We start from the raw sequence: 26,626 nt of genomic DNA, 5'->3' as shown, positions 1-26,626 counted from the left end.
TTCTGAGAGTGGTTATTATTGTTATATATATGCATTTTGTTATGGCACTTGTAGGGGGCCCGAATATGCCACTCCAAAATATGCCACTTTGGCAGAAGGATTATTTTAAACTGAAGATGATAGAGCAGGCACCAAACAAACTCCCTGCCCTCCCCTCTCTTGTATCAGGAAGGGCAAAATGGTCTTAGTCACTGGACACTCTTATCAGAATCTACATAATGAACTTTACCAAAAGCAACCCTTATCTTCCATTAGTCTCCCCTATATATTCACCTGCCCACAGTTTGCTGCCCCTCAAAACCTAAACTCCTTTTTCTTCGTCTTGTCACTTCTCTATGAATTTATTGTCTTGTTAAGATTCTATCTAAGCCTGAGTCCTAATCACTTCTTTGAGTTACTCATCACTGTGTTTCCCCTGCAGGTACGTGTGCTGCACGTGTTAATAAGCTCTTGTTTAATCTCTCTTTTGTCAATTTAATTTCCAGGCCCTCAGGCACAGAACTGAAAAGGGTAGAGAAAAATTTTTTTTCCTTCCTTACACACTCGTTGTTATGAGAACTTAAAATTTTCTCAAAGCTGTAACAATATTCTCCAGTAGCAGTGCTGAGGCTAAGGCTGGGGCTGGAAATCTTGATGAGGAAAGTCAGCTGTGATACTGTGCTCTGAAGGCCAGTTCTCATGATTCCCAGTGATGACTGATAGTCTAAATATTAGGACTGAAGCTGAGAAAATAAAAAAGCTCATCAGGGCCAAAATGAGCTATATGCACCTTAGATTTTTATTTCTGTGGTTCGTTGTTCTGCAATTATTTGAGTTTTGAATTATGCTAGGCCATCAGGGACACAGCGCTTGAATAAGGTGGTATGATCCTGTGTATATTTGTTAGATTATTTGATTAATATGTTAACTCTGTGAGTCTATCTGTTTTGCTCACTGTTTTTCTGACCAGCTCCTAGCACAGGGCCTTGTAGGAGAAGGAAAAAAAAAAACTTTTCCTCTACCCTTTTGGGTTCAGTGTTTGGGGACTGTGAATTAAACTGACAAAAGACAGTTTAACAGGAGAAAAGGTTTATTCTGCACGCATATGGAACCAACAAAGGAAGTAGCAGGGTCATTAAATGGCTGGAGTTAAAGGCTTACATACCTAACTTAGTAGGGGAAATGGAAGAGGGGAGAACAAATAGGTTTATTTAGGAAAGACAAATAGATTTTTAGAAGAACGAATGAGAGATAAGAAAGTTGGTGATAATGTTTGTCTATACAGGTATGAGTGGTCTTTCCATCTTATTCTGGGTCATAGACTCTCTTGGGGAAGGGATTTGGAGTACGTTATTTACGTTCTCCCTTCTGGGGGTAGATCCACCCTGAAGAGGAATTTATGGCAGCCTTATTTCCCAGAACTTGCTGCTTTTAGTGAGAAAAGGGAAGCTCTGAGAAGGCTTTTTTGCATCTGTTGAGTCTCAAATGTCTTCAGCTTAAAATAACTTTTATGCCAAACTGACATATTTTTGGGGTGGCATATTCTGATCCCCTTCAACTGGAAGGCACAGCATTTTCCCCTATTTATTTACTTCAGGGTCTTACTCTAAATGTCTGACCCACACCTTGTGTTTGTGCCTATCCTGTGCAGACACCCTTGACCCTGAGTCCCCTGACAAGATTAAAACGTACTGAAGGAGACAAGCCAGACATTCAAAAAGAACTGCACGAGAGCAGACAGTTTAATAACGGTGCCGCGCATCAGGATTTTGGGAGATGGTCTTTCCAGCAATTGTCACGGTGCTCTGAAAAACCAAGTCCCTTTGTTCTGAGGCACTGGGGTGGGGTGTGGGAGGGCTGCAGAAAACCTCTCAACAGTTCTGGTGCAAATACGCCACAGGAAACCGCTTCACTCCTCAAGGTGGCCGCGTTCCAGAGGACTTCACCCTTCGGCCTTTTTTTTTTCTTTCACAAAAGAACCCATTCTTGTGGATGTGGAGGCGCCTGGCTGGGAGAAGGAACCGGCTTCACCGGCCGCTGGGATCTGTGTCAGAGGCCAGGAAGGAGCAGGGTTGGCCAGGCTGCCGCCCACGGGCAGGAAGGAGCTGCCAGCCTCCAGTTGGTGGAAGACGACCAGCAGGCCAGCTTGGGACCCATTCTGGTCTTGGCTCTGTGGGACTCGAGAAAGGCTCAGAGGAGGAACAGGGAGGGCAGGCCGAGTAGGAGGACAGCCTTGGCCCCGCGGCCTTGGCAGTCTCAGCCCAGGCCGGACTTCCGTCCTGCTGCTGGTCGGGGCTGGCTAATGATTAACAGGAAATGTGCCGCCCTGGGGCACCCACACCTTCCGGGGCGAGGAGCCTGTGGCAGGTGGAGGCCACCTCTGGGTTTATAGCCTGGCCTGTGACGTGACAGAAGCATTTGGGAGGCACTTCCTGTTAGCTGGTGAGGACAGGCCGAGATTCTCTGGTGGCCAGACAGATTTGCTCCTGCGTTTGTGTGGAGACAGGACAGAGGCCAGGAAGCCTTTTGGGAACGAGAACCTTCGCTGATGTCCTGAAGAGATTTCCCTGCCTGAGTGAGGTGAGAGCTCCTGGGTGTGCCTCCCGGCGGGGTTTGTCTGGTGGGTTTCTTCACTGGGACCAGGTCTCCTCCCAAGGAGCAGGGGACCAGGCCCCCGGAGGCCATCAGCTGTCTCCCAGGGAAAGTGTTGGACGATCAAACACATATTCTTTGTTTCCCAACTTCCAAGAAGTTAAAGATTAAAAGAGCTGGCTGCTCTGAGCGTGTAGGAATTCGAGACGATCTCTGATCTAGCGAGTGTCCCTTTCATGGGGAGCTGTTCTTGGGGATGCGCTGAGAGCCGAGACTCCGCTGGAGTATGGGAGATCAGGGTTCAAATGCTGGAATATTCCTGTGACTCATGTTGTTCGTCGGACAGATTTTGAAATGCCATTCTTCTCCCCCCTAATGAGAAGGACAGGAGACTGGCTCTGACGTCTCTGGAAGTGCTGAGTTGGCCCTCAGTCGCAGGCCTTGCCGAGGCACCTCCTGTTGTAAGGGTGCACAGAGCTGGGGTTCAGGAGTGGAGGAGAGCGCTGGGGCCTGTCCATTAGGCCTGCAGGTCTGCAGCAAGCCCGTGGAGTGGATGTTGTTGCCGCTAATTCTCACTAACCCTGAGAAGCACTTGCCTCCTTTCTTTTAGAGTTTGGTTCTCGTGCTGTTGCCTAAAACAGGACGTTGGCACACACCTTTGGGTTTTATGATATCCAGCTATTCCTCAGAACCCCCAGGGAAGGGTTTGTGTGCGTGGTAATTAAGTGAGATGATCAAGTTCAGCAGTTTTCTTCCTATGATGACTAGCTTGGTGGGTCCAGATGGACAGTCTGAGTTTTTTTTGCCTTGTTAGGGCAGGAAGGAATTGGTTGAGGGTTAAAATCCTGTCTATTTCATAAGATTTAAGATTTTAAGAAGACTTCACAGTTTTTCCACTAAAAGTAGCTAATGCAAGTCTTCCATAATGAAGGAACAAGAAGGTAAACCTCAAAGACACATCCAACTACTGCATAGAGATATTAGCTTGCAAATTACCCAGCATTCAATTAAAGCGACTTGCCTGATTTGAGTTGAAACTTGAAATCAACCTTATGAAGTTCCTCCCTGCACACACCCTTCACATACCATCCCCGCACAAATCCACGTCTGTAGTAACCTTACAACTGGGTTCCTATGCTGCCCGCCTGTGAGTTCTGCTGGGCCCATTAGAAATGGAGTCGTTCATTCTCTCATACAGACAATAGGGGAGGATGGTGTGTGAGGAAGGGGCAGAATGGAGCATTTGACCGTTAGGTCATCTGTTCTTTGTCTGCAGCCTGCCTCCCTTGCTTATCAGCGACTAGAAGTATTTCCTAGTGGACTCTAAGCTGTTGCCACGGTTTCAATAATGCCCAGTCCACGCTTTGCATTTATTGATTTAGTAAGAGGTGTAACCTTTTATCACTCGATGGCTCCATTTCTCCTTCATCCTGTGCTTGGATCTTGCATTCCAGGTGACTGGTAAAGCAACTGACTTGTCAAGTTGTGTTCACTGAACCTTAAAATTAGTAAATGATTTATTTGGCTCTTCGTAATTCGGGATCTTGAATCAATCTCGGAAGGCCGTGATTTCAGTCCGGTTTGTGTACAGCTACTGTACACTTGCTATTAAGGCATATGTTCAGGGATTCGCAGGGTCTGTTTTAGATCATTGCAAGGGGCAGGGTTCCACGACAGAATGCACCGCAGCACAGATGCTTTGAACCTCACAGTACCGCACACGAGTGGTTATAGTTCAGCGCACATGCTGAATTCTGCTTTCCAAAGATATGAGAGAAACGAGGGGATGGAAGCCCCATGTTCCTTCTCAGGCCCTGTGAATACCCAGTAATAGTGTGGGTCACGGGCCTGAGCCCATGTGATCCTTCACACTACCTCTGTTTTACTCAGCAGCTTGTAGGAGGGTGTTTCCTGGACTGAGGTGTGGAGGTTATCTACCTGCGCCTACTTCAGATTTTGTATTTCTGCTTGTGGGCTGCTGTGGGGTCTGCCTCCCACGGTCTGTGAGAGAGTAAAGGAGACCGGAGCCCTGGATGAGTGTGTCCACTCATTACAAAATCCCACACGGGTCCCTGATGGAACCTAGCACCCCAAATTTGGGAGGGACGAGGTGGATCCCCCCAGCAGGGCTGTCAAATCTGCACGACTCCAAAGCGAAAGCGAAAACCGCTCTCCACTCACTGTGTTCCACAGGTCAGCGGTGTTGAGGAATGTTTGAAATAAAGAGACCCTTCCCTGAGGCTCAGGAGCGGTTGTCTTTGCAGACAATTCCCCATAAGTTCAGTGGGTGATTTAACTCTAAGTCCTCCAGCCAGACCGAGCAGTGCTGGTGACTGCCTTGGACAGGCCTGTCCCAGGGGGGAAGGAAAAAATAAAAAGAAAAAATGCAGAGGGGCCGGCCCCATGGTGTAGTGTTAAGTGCGCACGCTCCGCTGCTGGTGGCCCAGGTTTGGATCACGGGTGTACACGGACTCACGGCTTGTCAGGCCATGCTGTGGCGGGGGTCCTATATAAAGTGGAGGAAGATGGGCACAGATGTTAGCCCAGGGCCAGTCTTCCAGCAAAAAGAGGAGGATTGGCATGGATGTTAGCTCAGGGCTGATCTTCCTCACAAAAAAAAAGAAAAAATGCAGAGATGGAGGGTGAGCAGGAGGGTTATCAAAGAACAAATGTTTTGGAAGGAAGGGCCAAGAGGCCTACATGACACTATCCCTGTGTGCTGCTGAGGGGCCAGTAAGGCCTTCCTCCATCTACCCTGATCTCTCCCCCTTCCTCTCACCCCACACTCTGCCCCAGCCCCAAAGCCCTCTCTGCAGTTCCTCCAACACTCCAGGCACAGTCTCACCCCAGGGCCTTTGCACCTGCTGTTCCTCTGCCTGGAAAGCTCTTCTGCAGATAGCCACGTGGCTGTCACCTCACTTCCTTCACTGTTCATGGAGCACCTTCTCAGGGAGCCTTTCTCTGCCCTCCCTATTTGAAGTGATAGCCAGCCCACCCCATGCACACGGCCCCTGACACACACTCCTCCCTATTCTATTTTTCTCCATACCTCTTGCCATCTTCCAGTAGGCTTATGATCTATTTCTTTATTTTGTTGCCTGTTTTCCCTTTAGAATGTAAACTCATTATGGGCAGGATTTTTTTTTTTCTCAGTGATGAAAGTATCATGATTGAAATGCATAGCAGGAAACCCACACCCAGACACCTCGGTCAGTAATTCAGCGGTAACGGTATACCATCTGCATCTCATAATTTATACATGGCCTTGGGAGTAAGATCATTTAATACAGTGATTCTCAAAGTTGGGCATGGACCAGAATTGGAAGATTGTTTAGTTGTTCAGGCAGATTACTGGGCTCCCCCCGGAGTTTCTGATCCAGCAGGTCTGGGGTGGGTCCAAGAATTTGCTTTTCTAACAAGTTCCCAGGTCAGGCTGGTACCACTGACCACGCTGAGAAGCTCTGATTAATCCATCCGCGGACCGTGGGAGCTGCTGGGGGCTGCACATGCTCTGACGGTAACTGCCCATCACTGATGCACTGTGACCTGCGGCTTTGTTTCCCAGGGGAGGAAGAACATGCGGAGATGGAGAGCGGCTGCAAAGGCGTCCTGGCCGTGCTGGTGGTCCTGGCTGGGCTGGCAGGTAAGGATCACGGGGGCTCAGAGGGATGTTCCTGGGCGTCCACTTGGAGTGGGCAATAAGGAACCCCAGACGAGGCTGCCAGGACACACGGCTTCCAGAGAGTCTTCCTTAGGCACTCTCCACCGCGTCCCCTTCCGTCCGTGCCCTTTTGAGTGGGGTCCATTTCCTGCCACGTCCCCTCAAGTCCAGGGTCGGTCCTCCAGGTGCATCTGACCCCACCAGGCCTCTTTGTTGGGGTCCTCGCCGTCCTGGGAACGTGCCTTCAGTACTTTCCCACATGTCATCGCTCTCGTGGAAATGTCCCTCCCCTGCCTGGTTTTTCTCCTCTTCTGTTTCCATCCGGTCTTCAAGGAAGGCCCAACTCAGCATCACCTCCTCCTGGAAGCTTTCCTGACCTTGCAGTTTTGGGATGATAATCCCAGGTCCATTTATTGACAGGGTGAGGGGCCCCTTGTGTGTGAGGGTCGTGAGACCCTCCCAGGGTGTCAGTTAGAGTGGACTCCAGGGTGTCCGAGGCCAGGCTCTCCTGATCAGGAGGAGGAGTGGGCGGGCGCGGGGGCCTTAGGTAACTGGAGTTTGGACCCCCAGCTTTGCTTTCACTGTGTCTCGTCTAGATTTCATTGCTTCAGGTGCGTTTGTCTCATTTTCCTGGCTAGATTTTAACCTCCGGGTCCTCCTCCTGTATTCCTCACTGCAGAGATTTTAAGGCATCGTATTGAAGAATAATACACACACAGACAAGTGTGCAGATCCTGAAGGTACAGCTCGATGCATGTTCACAAGCCGAATACCTTCCTGTGTCAATAGTGAGCCTAGAACGTTCCACAAATGCTCCCTCTCAGTCACTCCCTATCCCTTTCCCCCCAAAGTGACCGTGATCCTGACTTCTAACTGCATAGATAAATTTTGCACTTTCTCTACATATGAACCCTATTTTAGATGGCTGGATAATGTTTTTTTTTTTAAAGAAACTCTGGCCATGACAGCATTGAACAATTAAAATGGAATAAAATAGAATAGGGACTATCAGAGGTGTTACATGCAGTAAGTACTGTTTAGAAAATTTTGGTTTTGGGTATTACATGTTAAGGCTCTGGGTCCCAGGCTGTGGTGGTAAAATGCATTTGGAGGCAGCAGAGATGTTCAGAAGCCCCTCCTTATAGCAGGCAGTGCTAAGCGATTAGTAGGTGCTTGGAAATATTTGTTCACAGGGCGGACAGGGATGCAGGGTCCCTACTTGTGTAGAGCTTGGGGATTCATCGTGGGGCGAGCAGACCACGCTCTGTGCATGTGTTAGGGAGATGGCTCCAGACGGGCCTGTCTCAGCCACGGTTGCAAAAGTCTTTTCCAGGGGTTTAGTGGGAAACTGACAAAATCTGGGTCTATAGTTTTTCTGAGACATTTTTCCTAAAGTCTGTTTTGAAGGCAGGGATGGCTTTGGTCGAGGCCTGGAGACGGCTGTTCTGGGAAGGGAGAGTATTATGGGCTCATTCTAGAGCCCCCGGGGATGGGGTCCATTGCAGAAGACTGAGCCCTGCGGATGCTTCCTCTTGGAAAGTCTTAGGGTAAAGACACCCTGTTTGTAGACTTGGCTTTGAGTAGCTGAGGGCAACCTCCATGTGCACCCAGAGGGCTCCAGCCTGCCGTCTCCTCTTTACTTGGCCCCCAGTGTAACGGATTATATAGAACTGGACCACCTAGTTTATTCACTCAGTGAACAGTCACTGAAGGTCTGTTATGTGCCATTTACTTGCAGGCACTGGGATGCAGGGATGGGCAAAACCAGGCCTAGTCCTTGCTAACAAAGAGCTTAAAACCTAGTAGGGGAACCGGGCTTTAATTGACAAAAAAAAATCTATATAAAAACACCACTGTGACAATTGCGTCACTGACTCGAAAGCCTGTTATAGGATAGTTTAACCTAAACATGATGGTCTGGGGAGGCTCCCTGAGGAGAAGATGACATGGCCAGGAGCTAGGGAGTAAGCAAGACTGGCACACCATGTTGTCAGTGCCTGTGGAAAGGCCCTGGGGCCAGAAGAGTTGGTGAGTTTGATACATTCAAGTTGGTCAGGTGGTCAGAGGGCAGAGTTGAGGGCACAATGAAGCTGGAAAGGAAGTCGATGTGAGATGAAGCAGGCTCTGAAGATACTGTTAAGGATTATCTGGTCTTTATCCCAAATGATGGAAATATTTTAAACAAAGTCTGGGGTGTGGGGGTGGGAGGCAGGGGAGGGTACCTGGTCCCAATGGTGTGTTGAGAAGCTGCCTCAGGCTGCCACGTGGAGAGCAGCTTTGGGTGGTGGTGGTGGCAGAGCGGTGACGCTGGCACCTCCTGCGGTGGTCAGCAGGACTCGGCAGGCAGCTCAGACCTGCCTGGGGAGCCCCTCCCTCACTTCTCAGTTCCCTTCTGACGGTCCCAACCCCCGATGTGTTTTGACTCCCATTTTCTCCTTCAGAGCCGCCTCACCAGGGCAGTTCTCATCCATTGCTCTCCACTTTATTTCCCTTTGTTCCTTCTGACTTTTAATTGTCTGCTTTTCTGTTCATTTCCAGTGGTAAGTAAGAGATGGGGGAAGGTGAGGGATCTATGGTGCAGTGAGGCAAGCTGGAGAAGAGCAGAATGGGAGAACAGAGGGTTGGTTGGTGTAGACCTGCCATGTCCTCTACGCCAGGGAGACAACCGGCTACTCTTCCAGGGAGCCGAGAAAAAGCCATCACAGAAGAATGGTCCTTCTGTTTAGGATCAATTTATGGAGGACAGGTGGGAGCCATGAGGCTGGCAGACGTGCTGTGGTATGAAGGATTTCAGTTTTGCAGATGTTGGGATGCAGGGAGTAGAGGAAGAGAAGCTTCTTGATCCCGGGTGGCAGCCAGCCGTTTCCACGGAGATGCCTGGTGGAGTAGGGTCCATAGGGCAAGAGAGAAAGCAAGAGGGCGGGGCTGGAGACATGGCTTGGGGAATTGGAGAGTGTTGGTGTGAGTAAGAATCTTGCAAGTGGATAAACTCCTACAAGGGAGGACCTGGCGTTGGCTGACCACCGTAGCTGGTGGCCGATGGAGGTTCCTGGGAGGAGGGGGACGCCGATCTTTCCTGTAGCTCTGCCCCTGATTTGACTCTTTGCTCTACAAAGTGAAAGGGAGAGCAAAGCGGGAAGGGAGGTTTCGTGCTGAGGATCTGCCTGTTTGATTAAAGGTCTTATTTACAATTTTCCAGTATTGGTTCCGTGTAGGGCAGGGTTACACCCGCCACCAAGCTGATAGGACATGGGTGAGAGAGGAAGGAGACTCCAGGACCGCACGTTACCGAAAGTACAGCTTCTGAGTCACCAGGCAGAGCTGGACGGGTGTTTACTTGTGATGGTAACAGAGATCGCAGGCAACGCTGTCATGGGAATTTAGTACCTAGGATTTGGTGCCTCCTGTTTCATTTAAAGGTCAAGTTCAAACTGGGAGAGTTTCCATTTGACACAGGTCCCTCCTTCCTTCCCTCTCACCTCCCCAGCTGCAAAGTAAGGTGTGTCACCTGCGTGTATTCTTGGTCACACGTGCATTCTGCAGGATATCTAAAGACTGGCTTGGAGTGAACAGTGTTCAGGAGTGAAATAATCTCTCTACCTCACACAAGGCCGTGAAGGAATCACGATTTCAGATGGCTTTGCTTATTCTGTAGGAGTTGCGTAGATTGAGCTCCTCGCAGGGCAAGCCTGGGTCTCACTAGTCCCTGCACTCCCCACATCCAGTCCCGCCGGGCTCTGTCCAGTGAACTCCTGTGGACCTGAGTCAGGAGCGGGGAAGAATGTCCTTATCACAGGATGGAGAATGAAGCACACCACGTCCCATCTTTCTTTCCTTGGGGTGTAGATTTGGCTATTTCTTTTCTTTTGTCTTTTTTCTTAAGATGCAATTCAGGGCTCGTGGAAAGAGCCAAGTTGGCACAGTGGCTGTGCCTTCCCTTCCTCAGGCTTTTTGCCTTTTTAAAAATCCAAGATCAGAGGGATCCTTGGACTGAGCGACTTACCCAGGGGTAGGGGAGATGACCCAATGTGAGTTGTTATTTAGAGTCACCCTTTCTCTCTTTTTCTCTCATGCCCAGAGACAAAACAAAGAACAGTGAGCGTGTTTACCCAAACTCAGGGTTGGTCTTAGTTAATTCTGACCTTCCCTCAATTCCACCTCTTTGGGTGCCCTCTTCGACCCTGGCTGCCTCACTGCCCAGTCCTGGTTTCTGGGGCCCTGTCTGTGCAGTGGTTCATTCTCTCCATTGACCTGTTCCTGCAGTAGACAATGCATTCTGGGTACTCAGGTGAAGCGTTAATGTGTTAATGTGTGTCCAGTGGTGTGGTTCCTCTGCAGAAACCTTCAGGGTTGTGATGAGATTCTTTTAGAACCTGCCTTACAACTTGACCTTATAAAACTGGAAGGAAAGGAGGGAGCTGCAGTTATCGGGGAGCACCCAATGTCTACGCCAGGCTGCCTGGTCCACCCACAGGGATCATACAGCTCCAGAAGGTAGTAGGAACCCATCGCAGTCTTATTGATGTGGCAGGCATGGCTGAGAAGAAACCAAGGAGTGTGGTCTGCCGGGGGGTCTTTTTGTTATACACTCTGAGTGAGATCAGAGGGGAAAGAGTGGGAAAGAGGGAAAATTCAGAGTGGGAAGGTCTGAGTTTGGGTCCCTGCTCACCACTGTGATCACAAGTCCTGGGATGTTGCTGGTCTTCATTTCCTCATCATTAAAACACAGGTGGTAAAAAGGTGAGAATAAGAGATCTTGAAGACTGTTCCAGTGCTCTGCAAGTGCTACTTCGAATTGTTATTACAAACATGGGAAAGTCTAGGAAAAGTCCGGCTGCCAATTTGCTCTTCTAGGGTGATAAGAAATCAGTCCTAAATGGCCAAAAGATTTCTTGAGTTCTTCAGGTGCAGAACACACTCCATCTCAAGTGATTATGACTGAGTTCACATGGGCTGGAAAGCCTTTGGTGCACTCCATGTGGAAGACCAGTCAGAAGTTGTCATTCCAGTTAAAACCAGTGTCACAGTGCATCTGCTGAGCGAAGGCTGAAAGTTGTGAAGGGCATGAAAGAAACAGTTTTATTTTAATCTATGATTTTCTTGGCTCATCTTGTAGGTCGACACAATCCCTTCTTGCAGGTCGACACAATCCCTTCTTGCAGGTCCACGCAATCCCTACTCACAGGTCCACGCAATCCCTTCTTACAGGTCAATGCAATCCCTTCTTGCAGGTCATGTAATAGTGACTATTTACTGAGTGCTTGAGGGTCATGGTAAGGGCTTTACATGCGTCGTCTCATTTGGTTCCTAAAAAAAATTCACTGTGGTACTAGCATCCCTGTTTTGCAGCTGAGGGAGAGAAGTTGAGAAAACTTGCCCAGTGAGCCAGGAACCTCACTCTGGAGTCTGTGTTCTTACAGTCTAGAACCAGTTGCCTGCCTGTTGGAGTTTTAAACCTGACACTAGATGTGGTGAAACTTTTTACCGAGATACCAAATGCATCCCTTGAGCGTTCTCAGAAAGGGATCCACTGTCCTGCATCCTTCTACCTATTTCCTTCTCTCTGTATCTCCCCCACCTGTGTCTCTTCAAGTCCTTAGGAGGAGGGGTGTGGCCTCAATGACAGTACCATCCTTTTGAGACTTGGCGACTGAGTTTCCTTTTACTCCATGACGGTAAACTCATGATACAACTTTTATCTCTCTCCAGCTGTATTGCTTCTGTCTCAACCTTGTTCATCCTCCAGCCCCAGACACTGTCCTAAACACCCCATTTGGGAGCTCTAAGGATGCAGGGGCACGCAGTGGGCTGTGATCACAGCATGCTGAGGTCCTCACCCTCTTTGTGAAGAGAAGATACTTCCTTCTTTCTCCTCTGAGCCTTTGGATTTCCACAGAGGTGGAAATCAGATTTCCTCCCCATTTCACTGGGAGGAAAATTCTCATTTCATAACGAGGCTGGAAAACTCGCCTAAATTAACAGAGCCGGGCTAGTGGTGGCTCTCTGGGCCAGGCTGGGGTCAGATACTTAAGGTAACATCCCTCCAGAGCATTGCTTCCTCCACTCCCAATCCTGCTGGGAGTGCCATGTACTGTGGATTGAAGGGAGGGGAATGGAAAGCAGGGGTGGGGGTGGCTTCCTGTCCACTGGACGCTCCTGATCTACTGGGAGATCTGCTGTTGGTACCAGTAGCACATGGAGTCTGAGCCATTGGACAGTCACCCAGGGGTCACAACTGGTACAAGAAGGGTTAAATTGTACAGGTGACTTATGTAGATTCATTCACTTATCACCTTGAAAAACTGGTTGTCTTCCAGCTTCTGGATCCAGCTATGAAATCATAGAAGGTCCCAAGAATGCAACGGTGCTGAAGGGCTCAGAGGCTCGCTTCAACTGCACTGTCTCGCCTGGCTGGAGGCTCATCATGTGGTCTCTGAATGGTACTGTGGTTCTGAGCATCACGCCCACGGAGCCCATCATCACCAATGACCGCTTTACCAATGCGAGTTATGAAGAGGGCGGTAACTTCGTTTCTGAGATGATAATCCATGATGTGCAACTCAGTGATGCGGGGCATATCAAATGCAGCCTCCAGAACAGTGACCGGGATGCATCCGCCTTCCTCTCGGTCATAGGTGTGTATACAGGTGGCTCCGAAGCAGGGCATATGGAGTCCATTAGGTTAAATGTCAGGGAAATGGAAGGAACCTTCTGAAGTTCATGTCATGTAAGATGACATATGGGGTCTACTTTCAGTTGGTGTCATGCTTAGAATTATTCTGAACAGACTAATATTTATTGTTTTATGTGTTTATTTCTCTCTTCCCTTCCTCACTGAGTCTCTTTCTACTTCCTTTCTTCCTCCTTCTTTCCCTTTATCCTTCCCTCTTTCTTTTCCTTTTTCTCTTATTAAGACTCTTAAAGACAGGTTTTATCACTTTCCCATCTAATCCATTTCAGAACCTAATAGCTTTTCTGGAAGTACATCCTGGAATTCTTCTGGGGCCAGTTGCAATGACTTGTATTTGATTTAGAGAGAATTGACAATCATTGCCTTTTCTCTAGTTTTTCATATATGTGACTCTATTTCTTTTATCATTTATCAACTTTGAATCATGTTTTAACTTTTTCCTCTTTCCAGCTCAGTCCCCTCAATCTATATTACTCTTTCCTGCCCCTAGTGGTTCTTGGTAGTCAAAGATGTGTGTTCACTAAACATACCAAGTCTTTAGAAAAGAGTGAACAAAATTTATAATAGTGGATAACTTATTTTTCATTTTCAAAGGTAATTTTGAGGTGATGAATTCAGATCATGCTACATAGTGAAAAAAAAATAAAAGAATGCTTTACAAGGATTCAGAACATCTTTATCAAAGTTTAATCACTTTGCATTCCTTAAAAATGTAATTACATACTATTTATATAATTACTCCAATTATTTATGTATTTATTCCAATTTAGATGCATCAGAGCTTGTCCAGCTCCTGATTTCTATGGCAGCATTTTTAATAACAGACCACATTGTGTCTTTCAAATTTTTTCTTATATCTATTTATTTGCTTGTCTAGGAGAAATTCCCAAAGATTTGGTGTGTCTTTGCGTTGCTATCAAATCAAATTTGATAACATTTGGTGGAGATACATGTCTACCCATTTCTACTTGCATTTTTTTGTTTATCCAAATTGGCGTGTCTTTACTTTGATGTGTCTTTAATTTTGCATGGTTTAATTAGGGGCACAATGATATTTTCTAAATAAGTGATTTTACGACGCTACCTGGACTATTGGCCTAGTTTGCACGGCCAGATTCTTGTTATAATAATTTGTGGTATAAAGGAAAGAACACAGGAAAAGGAATCAAAGATATGAATTCTGGTTTTGCTTTCATCCGTAACCTACCTTAGTGACCCCTGAGATGGCTCAATTTCTTTATCTTTATAGTGGGGGTAAGGGTCCTCTGCCCACCTCGCAGATTTACTGTGCGGATTAGATAAAAACATGTCTGAGGATGGTTTGAAAACTCCAAAGCCCTGTCCGAGTCAATTTACTGCCCATGAAATTGAGGGGCCGGAGTCGTCTAGTAGTTAGTGGTGCAGACTTGGGAGCCCATCTGCCAGGTTCAAGTTCCAGCTTTATCACTGGCTAACTGTGTGATCTTGGACATGTTACTTAATGACCTTGTGCCCTAGTTTCCTCATCACAGAGCTATTGTGGGATTATGCAAAGCCTTTAGAACAGCACTTGGCTCTTAGCAATTCCCACATAGTCATTTGCTGTTATTTACTGCATTCCCAATAGCAGCCCGCATCGTGTTGGGCATTTAAGGGGGACTCAAAGATGAATAGAATGAGACACAGTTCTGCCCTCAAGAACCTTCCAGGAAGAGTGGATGATGCAAGTGCATGAATAATACTGGTGCAACGTAGATGCTGGCAAGTGCAATGGGAGGGAGACAAGCTCAGGCTCGAATTGGGAAGGGAGATGAGAGAATCAGCAAAGCCTTCAAGGATGACTCCATGGAGAACATGCCATTTGAGATGTGCCTCAAAGGTCTGTAGATGATAGGAAAATGGGGAAGCAAGAGGGGAGGAGGGCATCCCTGGATGAAGGAAACATCTGTCAAAGGCATGACTTATTACTGCTATATTGGACAGATGGCATATCCAATTCATAAAGCCATGTGGTTTTATAGCATCTTTTCCCAAAGCTATAAATCTACAAAGTTATCCCAAAACCCCTAACATGCATTTTTATATGTTGGTAATTACTGTAGTTTTTGGTTTTAATACAGATGGAAGAACAAGCATCTAGGGAAGTTAAAGTCTTCCCCACGGTCATGTGGAAGGAACCCATAGAGCGGGGACAGAACTCGAGCATTTTACCCTGGTTCCATCGGTCTCAATGGCACTTTGTTCTTAGAGGAACAAATGTTCTCTGAGCAACAGGGTGTCTTTCAAGGGAAAAGAATCCTGAAAAAAAGAGGGAACATCCAATTTATTTTGAAAGTGAATTATCCAAAGATTGTTTTTGTTTTCCTCCTCGTGTATTAACAAGAAAAATAAAGAGAGCTTACATAACTCCATGTTGAGTCCTCCAAAATCCATGTGAATTTTCTAGCCATCACCTGTGTATAAAATCTCTGTCCTGCTACTGAATAACCTTTGTGAAAGCCAATGGGAAAAGTTGAATTGCAGATACATACAGAAAAAGGAAATGCTTCAGATTGCTGCATTTGTCCATTAATTGCCCAATCCTCCAAATAATCACACACTAAACTCTAGACTCCTTGTGTTTTGAGGACCACTAGGACCTGAGTTCAAGATCTTCTGTTGTTAACTGAGGCAATACCGTTCCTCCTGTTTCTGACATCTTAAACCTCTCCATCAATGAAATAATGAAGGAACAAAACAGAACAAGCACAGAACCCTTTCGCCTAAGAGACAAATCTGTTCCCCTCTCCTTGGTGCATTTACACTAATCTTTGAATTAGCAAAGGTGCTTACTTACTCCAAGAGACTATTCAGGAAAGGAATAGTTGGAAATCTAACATTTCAGAGTCAGAAGAGCTTTCAGAGCTGATCCAGTTCTGTCTAGTCTGGGAACTCCCAGGTGTTTCCAAGACCCTTTCAGAGTGGTCTGTGAAGTCATGACTGTTTTCATAATAATGCTAAGATGTCACTTGAATTTCCCACTCTCATTCTCACAACTGCACAGGGAGTTTCCCACTATCCATGGGGAAGGTCTGCACAACTCAGTGGACTGGCGTTTTCCAAAGACTGATATGTAATGATACACAAAATCATGCAAGGGCAAAAGATCCATTCAAAGTGCCAGACAGAGCAATGGACTTTAATGTAACAGAGAATGCAAGTTCCTTTATATAGTTTCAGATTCCGTAGTGCAACAAACCCGTAAGAAACTACTACTTGTCAAGTTTTGGTGTAATATCAAAGACTATCCATGATTATCTGAGAAGCCTCCTCACTGTTCCAACTATATATACTATATATACAACTATATATATGTTTTTCTTTACATACTCCAGACAAAGCAATGTATTACAACTGATTGAATGCAGAAGCAGACATGAGAATCCAGCTGGACATTAAAGAGATTTGCATAAATATAAAACAATGTTCTTCTTACTAATTTATTTTGGGTTAAAAATATAGGTATTTTTCATAAAAACATGTTAATCCATATTAACATATAATGGGTTGATATTGTTATTTTTAAATAATTATTTAAAAATACATGAATAGGGGCCAGCCTGGCGGTATAGTGGCTAAATTTGTGTGCTCTGCTTTGGCGGTCTTGGGCTCGTGGGTTCGGATCCTGGGTGCAGACCTACACACCACTCATTAAGCTATGCTGTGGCAGTGTCCCACATACAAAAAGAGGAAGACTGGCAACAGATGTTAGCTCAGGGCCAATCTTCCTCACCAAACAAAACAAAACAAAACAAAACAAAACCAAAAACACAAATATTTAATTCAAATTTCAAATATGGTAAATATTGATAGACCCCACAAAAACACAAGGTCTTTGGAGTCCTCAATGATTTTTAAGAGTATAAAAAGTACTGAAACCAAAATGTTGGAAAACCAGTGACCTAGTCAAATCATCTTGTTCGACAGGTAGAAAACAGAGAGGCTGACAATTTCAGTGACTTTCCCAGGGTGATGTCAATATTGTGGGAAAGCCAGGATTGAGAACCGATTTTTGATTCCTAGTCCAGTGTTCTTTCCACTATATTATGGAGCAGGCAGTTTCAGGGTATTTTATGTGAATGTTTCAATGTGTATATATTTCACTAAGGCTGTGTCTTTACCAGGGCCAACCCTCAGGTTATTTTAGTAATATTAGCAACACAAGTGCTATTCTCAGGGGGGTTATTTACAGTGTGAACACTTAATAAAAACTTTACCTTATCTGAGTAATATATCCTGATACATGATTTAGGGTCATTATTTCTATAATTAGATTAGATTTTGATTTAATTTGTACCTAAAAAAATATTTTAAGGCAATATCATAAGATGTTATGTTTAAAAATGTGTGACCCAAAAAAATAAACGAATCTGAATGACCGAAGGTGAGGAGAGACTTAATTCCAATGAGACTCGGAGATGTGTTCTCCTTCCAATGAAGAGAACGTAAAAGTATTTCCCTTTTTGCTTTGGCTCCCAGGATAGTCCAGGACAACTTTGCAACTCTACTTCAGAGATTGTGTAGCCCACTATGGCAGGCATTTGCCCTCTCTTTCCCTTATAATTTATATTCCCCTGGATTCTGATTTTTATTTATTCATTTTCTCTGGAATTATATGTTTTCTGGTGAGCAACTTCACCTTCTTCTGTGAACTTGGCAGGTATAAAGAAAGACACACAGGGTCTGGCCCGGTGGCGCAGTGGTTAAGTGTGCACGCTCAGCTTCAGCGGCTCAGGGTTCGCAGGTTCGGATCCCGGGCATGCACCAACGCACTGCTTGTCAACCCATGCTATGGCGGCATCCCATACAAAGTAGAGGAAGGTGGCCACGGATGTTAGCTCAGGGCCAATTATCCTCAGCAAAAAAGAGGAGGATTGGCATCAGATGTTAGCTCAGGGCTGATCTTCCTCACAAAACAAAAAGAAAGACACAGATAAAACCTGAGTCAAGGTTCTTGATACAGACACAGCCAATTTGGGCTTGGGATGATAGCTTTCATGAAATGTGATTTGAAGGAAAAACTAATGAAAACCTAGAACCAGAGGCATGGTCATTCCTTCAAACGTTTCTCTTCTCTTCTTCAGTTATGGGGGACTTGCTCATTCCCAGTGGTGTTCTTGTAGTCACTGAGGATGAACCTTGTAATGTGACCTGCCATGCACTGGGCTGGACCCCACTCCCAAATATTTCCTGGGAGATCGGTGTTCCGGTGAGCCATTCAAGCTACTATTCCCTTCCGGAGCCCAACGACCTTCAGAGCGCAGTGAGCATCCTGGCTCTCACGCCACAGGGCAATGGGACTTTGACTTGTGTGGCTAATGTGGAGGTGCTGCAGGTCCACAAGTCTGTAACTGTAAATCTTACTGTGGTTCAACCTTCCTTGGGTAAGTGAAGACTTCTTGCTTTATATAAAGTGAATTATTATTTCATGCTTCTATTTTATATGTCGTGCTGCTTAATCAACAGTGCTTAGTATCATACGATGACCTTGATTTCAGGTAGGGATGGTAATGGAGACAAATTACTTATAGGGTAGGCTTAATGACCGTGTAATTTCACTTGCTTTCAAAATTCCATCTTCAAGTATTTCTCTCTTTTCTACTTACAAATGAAAACCATTAAGAATCTTGACAATTATTTATCATGAAATAGAATCAAATTCAGAGATAAATACTTGAATTCCATCTTTTTCCCTAGGTTTACCCGTTGTTCTGGTTTGATCCCATCCCCTGGGGCAATATGAAGCCAGCTCTTATATTTGAGGAGGGTGCATAGGTCTTCTTGGGTTCCTTCCAATCTCAGTGGAATTATGATGTTTCATTTTTTTACCCAGGAAATCCACAGTGTTTGAAAGTACAAAGTCTATATATATATTTTTAACTCAACTAAATGACATAAGTTTAAAGTTTAGATCCCAAAAAGAATGTACAATAGAGTCCTTGACATACCAGAAACTCTAATCACACACCTTCTTGGGGCCTGCAGAGCCTGCTTGAGCCTGAGTCGGCCTGGGCCAACTAGAAAACGTGGAGGGTTGGGGGCTGGAGCTTGACTTTAACTCCATTTTACAAAACAGGAAAGAAAGAGTGGCCTAGAGAAGTGCTGGGCTGAATTCCAGATAGTATAGCTCTAAGGGGCAGAGGGAGCCTAGAAGCCAGGAAGAGTTTCTCTCTTGGTCCAAAGCTTTTCCCATTACGAAAACACCGTTACTTAAGATTGTTCGAAGTTCGGAACAAAGCTACAGCCAAAGCAAGATGACAATAATAATAATAATAAAAATAAAATAGGGCTACATAGCACTTACCAAATAAAGACACTGTTTTAAGTGCTTCTAAATATTAACTAAATTAACCTGCACTGCAGCCCTATGAGTGGATGCTGCTATTATTCCTGTTGTAGAGGTGAGGTGACAGGGACACAGTGGTGCTTGGAATTTGCCTGTGTCCATAGAGCTAGTAAACGGCAGGAGATGGCCCTGCTGGTCTATCTCCAGAATCTGCTCATCTGTCACCCCCACCCTCCACTGTGTGAGCAGCTGCTTGGAGGGTGTATGAGTACCCTGGGGCTGCTGTAACAAAGTACCTCAGATGGGGATACTTAAACCACAGAAATGTATTCTCTCTCAGTTCTGGAGGCTGGAAGTCCAAGATCAAGGTGTTGGCAGCGTTGATTCTTGCTGAGGGTCAGGAGGGAAAGTCTGCTTGGGGTCTCTCTCCTAGCTTCTCGTGGTTTGCTGGCAATCTTTGGCTTGTAGGCGCATCACCCCCATCTTCATCTTCACATGGCGTTCTTCCTGTGTGTGTGTCTGTGTCCAAATTTCTCTTTTTGAAAAGGACACCAGTCATGTTGGGTCAGGGGCTCAACCTAGCCAGTATGACCTCATCATAACTATAATTAATGTGTAATCTACAAATACTGTCTGAATATCTTTTTTTCTTGCCAGTCTTTCCCTTAATAACTTTTGTATTTTTTGATCAGTCATTACCTGAATCAGTTATTTCTATAGTGGTTGTCAATGAGTGATTTTCTGGTTCCATGATTTTTCTATATTTATTAGTTGGCATTCTTCTGTAAAAAAGAGGCTTCCCTCTCCTTCCTTCACTTCTTTCTTTTTTTAAAATAGTTTTAGCACGGACTCATTTTTATTCAATACATTATAATTTGCTCCTGTTATTATTCATTTTGATGCTCAGATTGCTCCCGATTTACCCAGTGGGAATCCCTTCCACCTGGCTCTGGTGTCCTTTTGACACGGCCCTATTAGTTTTTGAGCACTTGGCCCAATAAGATGTCCCCGACTTATTTTATTCCCAGGCTGGAATCAGCCATTTCTCCAAGGAGCCAACCTAGCTTGTTTTTAAGCTATTTAAATATGATAAGATATGGCCTAGGCTTTGAAAGGGAAGATTTAAAAAGAAGTTCCATTAGCACCAAGTGGAATGAAATCGACTGTTTAACCACACATCTTAACCAGGTAATAAGGCAGCAAAGAGCTCTGCTCTGGTTGATGATGCCCCATAGAAATGGATTTTAGAGATTAGCTTGCCTGAGAAGTTTTTCTTCAGTAGGGGCAGGGCAAGGGGCACTTAATTTCCCTCGATCAGTTTGATTCAGCTGAGTTCTTCTTAGACTGGGACTGGGAAGCAAGCGGCCTTAATTACGGCAGCTGGGGTCCCCACAGCCTCACAGGGGAGAGCGTGGTGGCTGTGTTGCCATGAGTCTTACTTTATTGGACTCATTTGGAAAAGGGTAATTTGTTTCTAAATTATTCATCAAGATCCAGAGCAGCTGGTGGCTGGCTACATGTTGTGCGTTTTATGCAAGTTTTAGCAGTTGAAGACCTCATTATGGCCTCGGCTGGCGGAGCTGGCGGCTGGAAGTCTTCAAGGAGCACGGCCAGGTTGACAGGGAGCCCGGAAGGAACGAGGCTGTGCGTTCAGGTGTCTTCAGGAATCGGATAAACACCAGTCCTGAGGCCCATTTCCTAAACGTGCAAGGAATCTGCGTTCCTTTCTGGAATAATTCCTTTAAGTCAATGACAATGGCAGCTTAGGAAGCCTAATTAGTTTAAGCCAAGAAGTTGTATGAAGCACTTACGGATTCTTGAAAGAAAAATGTATTGAAAGGGCTAATGCTCACGTTTTCTGAGAAATCGATTTTCTTGATTCCAGAAGTCATACAAAGTTCCAGCATTGCAGACACGCATACAACTAGAAGGAAAGCCCCTCCCCTGCCTGCCTTGAGATAAGCACTCCACCCCCTGTCTGCCCATCTGGGTTGTTTTCTCTGTGTACTTAAGTGTACAGGCTGTGAAATGTTAAAACAGAGCAGTATTTTTAGGACACCTGAGCACCCTGTAGAATGGAGTGATTCCTGGTTATAATCTCAGTTTTGTGAGATGTGGAATTTTCCAGGGCAGGCAAGGTGGTGGGACTGGCAGTCCTGGGTCGTAGCTCTGCCACCAGCTGTGTGACTCGGGCAAGTCACTGCCCTTTAGGGCTCCATTTTCTCACCTGTAAGCTGAGGGGGAAAAGAATAGGATGGAAGTTTTCTCTTCTGGCTGCCTGTGGGAGACTCCGAGGAGCTTGAACGCATCTGCTGCTGCTCCAGCCCCACCCCGGAGGCTCTGATTTAATTGGTCTGCATGGAGCCTGGGAATTGACATTTTTGAAAAGCTCCCAAATTACTCTACTGGGCAGCCTGGATTGGAGGTTGCCGAACTGGAAAATCTCAAAGGCCCCACTTCCTGATCCAGCCTCATGAGGTGTTACTATCCACACAAGCTTGGGCACCAGACAGCCTGGACTCAGATCCCAGCTTGCCTACTTACTTGCTGTGTGACTTTGAGCGAGTTACTTAACCTCTCTGTGCCTCAGTTTTCTTTTCTTTTTTTTTTTTAAGATTACGCAGTCCGTGTACCCACCTCCCCCATTTATAGCAAGCAAATCTTTCTATAATTTTATTTTTATTTTTTCCCCCAAAGCCCCAGTAGATAGTCGTATGCCATAGCTGCACATCCTTCTAGTTGCTGTATGTGGGACGCGGCCTCAGCATGGCCGGAGAAGCGGTGCATCAGTGCGCGCCTGGGATCTGAACCCATGCCGCCAGCAGCAGAGCGCGCGCACTTAACTGCTAGGCCAGGGGGCTGACCCTGCCTCAGTTTTCTCATCTGTAAAACTGTCATAATAATAATACCTACCTTATAGGGTTGTTATTGGTGTGAGAAGGAAGTGAGTTAAAACATCTAAAGCACTTAGGACAGTCCCTGCCCCAGAGCCCACAGGACAGGAGAGTGAGCAATTGTTATCATTTGTTATATTGATTCAGAGATCTCCTGTGTCCCTTCTGGTCAGCGCAGGAGCCTGTTTTGCACATATGAGTGGTGACATTTTGTATTAATCCAATTGGTTTCGAGAAATTCTATGTGCCCTTTTAAAACTCTGAGCATTCCTGTGAGAACATCTGGGGAACATTATTTTCCTTTTCTTCACAGACGGGCAAAGGACACTCTCGAAGCTGAGAATAAAGTTATACGGTCAATTCAGTAACGCAGCCCTAACGTGCACACAGTTGTGTGAAGGAATGTAGGGAGGAAGGCAAGCAGTGTTGAACTTGGAGGTAATCCTCCTTAGTCACTGTGGGTTACGCAGGTGTAGTATACGCATGTTCTCCAGCAAATCTGCCACTCACCTTATCATCACGCCACACCCTCCACTAAGGCACAAGTCAGGGATCAGCATCTGCCTAGACTCTCTACTTCCTCTAAGACTCAGGCTGTGTCTTTCCCAGAAGGATTATTGCAAATGGAAGACGCAACATGGCAGGATGGAAAGACAAGAGTCAGAGGGCTGGGGTTTTTCTATTCTGAGTATCCTTGTCCAATTTACTGAGTCTCTTCGTCCCGAGTGTCTTATCTGCACGATGAAGGGGTTGGATTATGGATGAGATCGTTCCAAGGTTCTGTGTTTTCTGTCTCCTCTCAAGACTTTTGATTTATCGATCTATGACTATCATTTATTTTTCTTTCAATCCACTATGAATGGACTCATTTAAAAAATTAGCCTCATACTAAACAAAATATCCATGCTATATCTGCATGAGTGTATACAAATGTATGTAAGAGACGATAAATCAAAAATTATTGGGAAAATAAGAACGGTTCTTCGATGTAGCTCCAGCACCAATCACGCTTTTCTTTGGTCTCTGCTGGAGTAGAGGGGGAGTGTAAGTCTCTCCTAGGTGGGAGACTCCATGGGAGATTCAACCCCCAGTGGAGTGGAGTCACAGCAAATAGGAAGTGAAAGAAAGAGCCATGTGGTTCCTGATATCAGGTGCCGTTTGGTGAGAGTTGGGGGCTTTTGGCTGATGCAGGCGTCACTTAGCTGACCTTGATGGTTGAATTACAGACATGAGAGTGAGTGAGGTCACAATATCACCTGCTTGTGTCCTTGATTCAGTTGCCAACCCCAGCAAGGTGGCCCTTCCCTTCCTTTAAACAGGTCGTCCCCAAGAATAAGCGGCTGTCTCTGTGCTAGATCAGAGGAAAGGGTGCTATGTCGTGACTTGGTTGACAGAACTTGGCACGTCGACAGTTTTCTCCAGCAGGGGAGGAAAACGCTTTGATAGGGAGTATTTGAGTAAGTCAACAAGTGTGTTGACTTATACCAGTAAGAATTTCAAGCCTATCTCTTGAATCCGGAGCCAGACCCTAATGTTTCACGCCAGCTGGCTCCCTTATTATGAAAACTTCTAATATCTGCAAACTTTCGTTGTAAAAGAGCCCATCAGACTGAATTTAGGATGACCATAGCAATCTCGAACATGGGCATTGTGCCTTATGGTGTTCTCAGCGTGTTCATGTGCATCTCTTGAGTCTCTGAACAGCCTGGTGGGGCAAGAATTGTTACGGATGAGTGAGCCAGAGGCCAAAGGGAGCCCAAGTCAGCGGTGGCCATGAGATTTCACTAGTTCCATTGACGTGAAGCCCAAAGCTCTTTGTCAGCCATGAAGCTTCCATATGGTGGTCTGACTCTAAACTCCAGATTGTGAATATCATAAATGCAGTTCTGGACTTCATAATTTTATTATCACATCTGTGAGAGGGAGAGTAAGGGAGCATCCTGTAAGGTGGCAGGTTGCTTGGGCAGTGTTTACATTTTGGCTGAACACTAGGAATTCTCAGAGTGTGGGTCACCACCCACCTGCATCGGAATTACCTGGGGAGCCATCCCAGATACCTGACTGGGCTGCACTGGAGGTGAGTTCAGAATCTGCGTGCACAGCAGGCATTCCAGGTGGTGCTTGGGATTTTGCTGTCTGTGCAGCAAAGGGAGAAGCTGTATTGCTCTCTGGGTGTGAAGGGATTGGCTTGTTTTAAAGCTCCAATTCTGGGGCTGGGGAAGGGTGGCATAGGAAAGGTATAATCCTGTCCCCTCCCCCTTCCACCTTTTTTTGGGAATTCTTTTCCTATCTCTATCTGTCCCAGTTCGTCTCAGAAAAATGGTGGGTAATATGGAAATCCATCCGTTCATCCATCCCTCCATCCATCCCTCCCTCCATCCCTCTCTCCATCCATCCCTCCATCTATCCCTCATCCATCCCTCCATCCATCCCTCCATCCCTCCATCCATCCATCCATCCGTCCATCCGTCCATCCACCCATCCATCCCTCCATCCATCCCTCCATCTCTCCAGCCATCCATCCTTCCATCCCTCCATCCACCTGTTCTTCCATCCATCCATCCATTCAAGGTGCCCAATATGTGCCAGATGCTTGGGGCATAGGGAGAATAAGACATAGTCTTTGACCTTGAGGGGACTAAGGCTAGATTAGATAGTAGCAAGTGTGTAAGAAGAAATGGAAGCCACAGCAGTCAATTTCATAGACATTTAAGATGGCAATGAATGTGAGATGTTAAAAAAAAAAAGAAAACTTTTAAAACTATCACAGGTAATGCAGAGAAGCTTTGCACAAAGGGCAGAAGACAAATATCATTTTGTATTATATAATTCTTCAAAGCAATGTTCTTGAGATAAGTCTGTGGATTATTCTGCAGTTGGATCCTTGCTTTTCCATGAGTCAGCATCAAGGTGGTTGATGATTGTAGACGCCAGAGCATTAGTGACCATCTCTAACCACTCCTAAAACTTGTTCTGAGCATTTAACTTTGACACAGGAATAGCAAACTACGATTTCAAGGAAAACTCTAAGTAAGAATATCCAAGAGCTTCTTTTCCGCTAATAACTCACCTGTGGTTCCAAAGTGCTGGAAGGCCACTGATGTAAAAGCAAACTTTATCTTCCTGCATAGGAAGTCTGTTGTTTTATTTTCTAATGACTGGCATTTAATAAAATAGCATGCATTTACACTGAGATATCACCCAAGCACTCAAGGTTGAGTGACGGACTTTATTGAATAGCAATTCACACGTAAACAGATCAACTTAAACATGGTTTGACTTCCCTGTTGTTCAGTAGGGGAAGTGAAATGCCCATAAGGGCTTTTTGGAACATCCATGCAGTTCCCACAAGCCCATGACCAGGCGGCGCTGCCCAACAGGACTTTCTGCGATGAAGGCAATGTTCTAGCCTGTGGTAACTGAGCCTTTGAAACGTGGCCAGTGCGACCGAGGCACTGAGTATTTAATTGTATATAGTGTTAATTAATTTAAATTTGAATTTAGATAACCGCGTGAAGTGTGTTGACAGCTCTGGCTAAGACATGGCTATAAAAAGTCATAATGGCTTTTTCTCTCTTTCCGTCTCACCCTGCCTCTCCTTCATTTCCTGCTTGACCTTATCCTTTCTCTCTTCCGACTCCATGACTACTGGATTAAACAAGAGGGCAAACTAGGCATTAGTGAAGGTGGCCCCTGAAGAGCCATGGAGAGAGCAATTACTCGATGAGAAATGAATTCTGCGGGTGGGGTATGGATGGCACTGGAGCGAAGGCCTTGCGATAAGTTCCTTTGTGAGTGACTCTTCCCCAATTTGTCCCTATTCCTTCGGGCTCTGGACTCTTGAAGGGTGGGGACGTGGAAGAGAACGCCAGACGTTAGTCTTCCAGTCTTGTCCAGCAGTAGCTGATCAATAAGCATTTCTTGACTAAATAAAGGATGTGGAACATGGTAATTACTACCCCAATCCCAGGGAGTTGTCACCCAGCCCAGCCTTATCTACCTCTCAGGAATGTTAGAAGCGTTAAACGATTAGCATTTGGACTGTGTTACTAAGCTGGTATTTATTGACAAAATAAATGTTGTGGAAGGTACTGTAGAGTGTTGAGTATTTAAGCACACTGAAGGGAAGTTGGCCTAGGACATCTGGCTATAGCAGGCTGAATAGTTAAAATATTATTGAAAAACATACTCTAATTGATAGTGTGGCAGAATCAGTGATTGCATCCCCTAGATAATGGCAAATATCACTAAAATATTTCTTTTCCTCCTTTTGACCTTATAGGCAGTGTTGCTATAGCAGGTGCATCATTGCCTACCTGGGCCATAGTTCTACTCGCAGTCTCATTGTCATTGCTTTTGATCCTGATAATTGTTCTGATTACAATATTCTGCTGCTGTTGTGTCTCCGGGAGAGAGAAAAAAGGTAATTTTTTTTTTCATATAGATATGTACATATTTTTGAACTTTCAGTACAAGCAGTCGAAGTTCATTAGCTCATTAGCTCT

General features: G+C 45.7%; 1 protein-coding gene across 1 annotated transcript in view; it reads left to right on the top strand.

The window, feature by feature from the left end:
- The first annotated feature begins 2,279 nt into the window (after positions 1–2,279).
- The window catches only part of IGSF5 (immunoglobulin superfamily member 5), a 41,681-nt gene continuing 17,334 nt past the window's right edge, over positions 2,280–26,626 (top strand). The window contains exons 1-5 of the mRNA XM_087417820.1: positions 2,280–2,559; positions 6,137–6,214; positions 12,550–12,867; positions 18,026–18,325; positions 26,404–26,544. Coding sequence (XP_087273946.1) covers positions 6,157–6,214; positions 12,550–12,867; positions 18,026–18,325; positions 26,404–26,544 — 817 coding nt within the window. The 5' untranslated portion in view covers positions 2,280–2,559; positions 6,137–6,156. The remainder of the gene's footprint in view (positions 2,560–6,136; positions 6,215–12,549; positions 12,868–18,025; positions 18,326–26,403; positions 26,545–26,626) is intronic.

The sequence above is a fragment of the Ceratotherium simum genome, chromosome 27 (assembly GCF_057802395.1).
Source record: "Ceratotherium simum simum isolate JZ-2026a chromosome 27, ASM5780239v1, whole genome shotgun sequence".
Lineage (NCBI taxonomy): Eukaryota > Metazoa > Chordata > Mammalia > Perissodactyla > Rhinocerotidae > Ceratotherium > Ceratotherium simum.
This window is presented reverse-complemented; position numbering and strand designations above follow the sequence as displayed.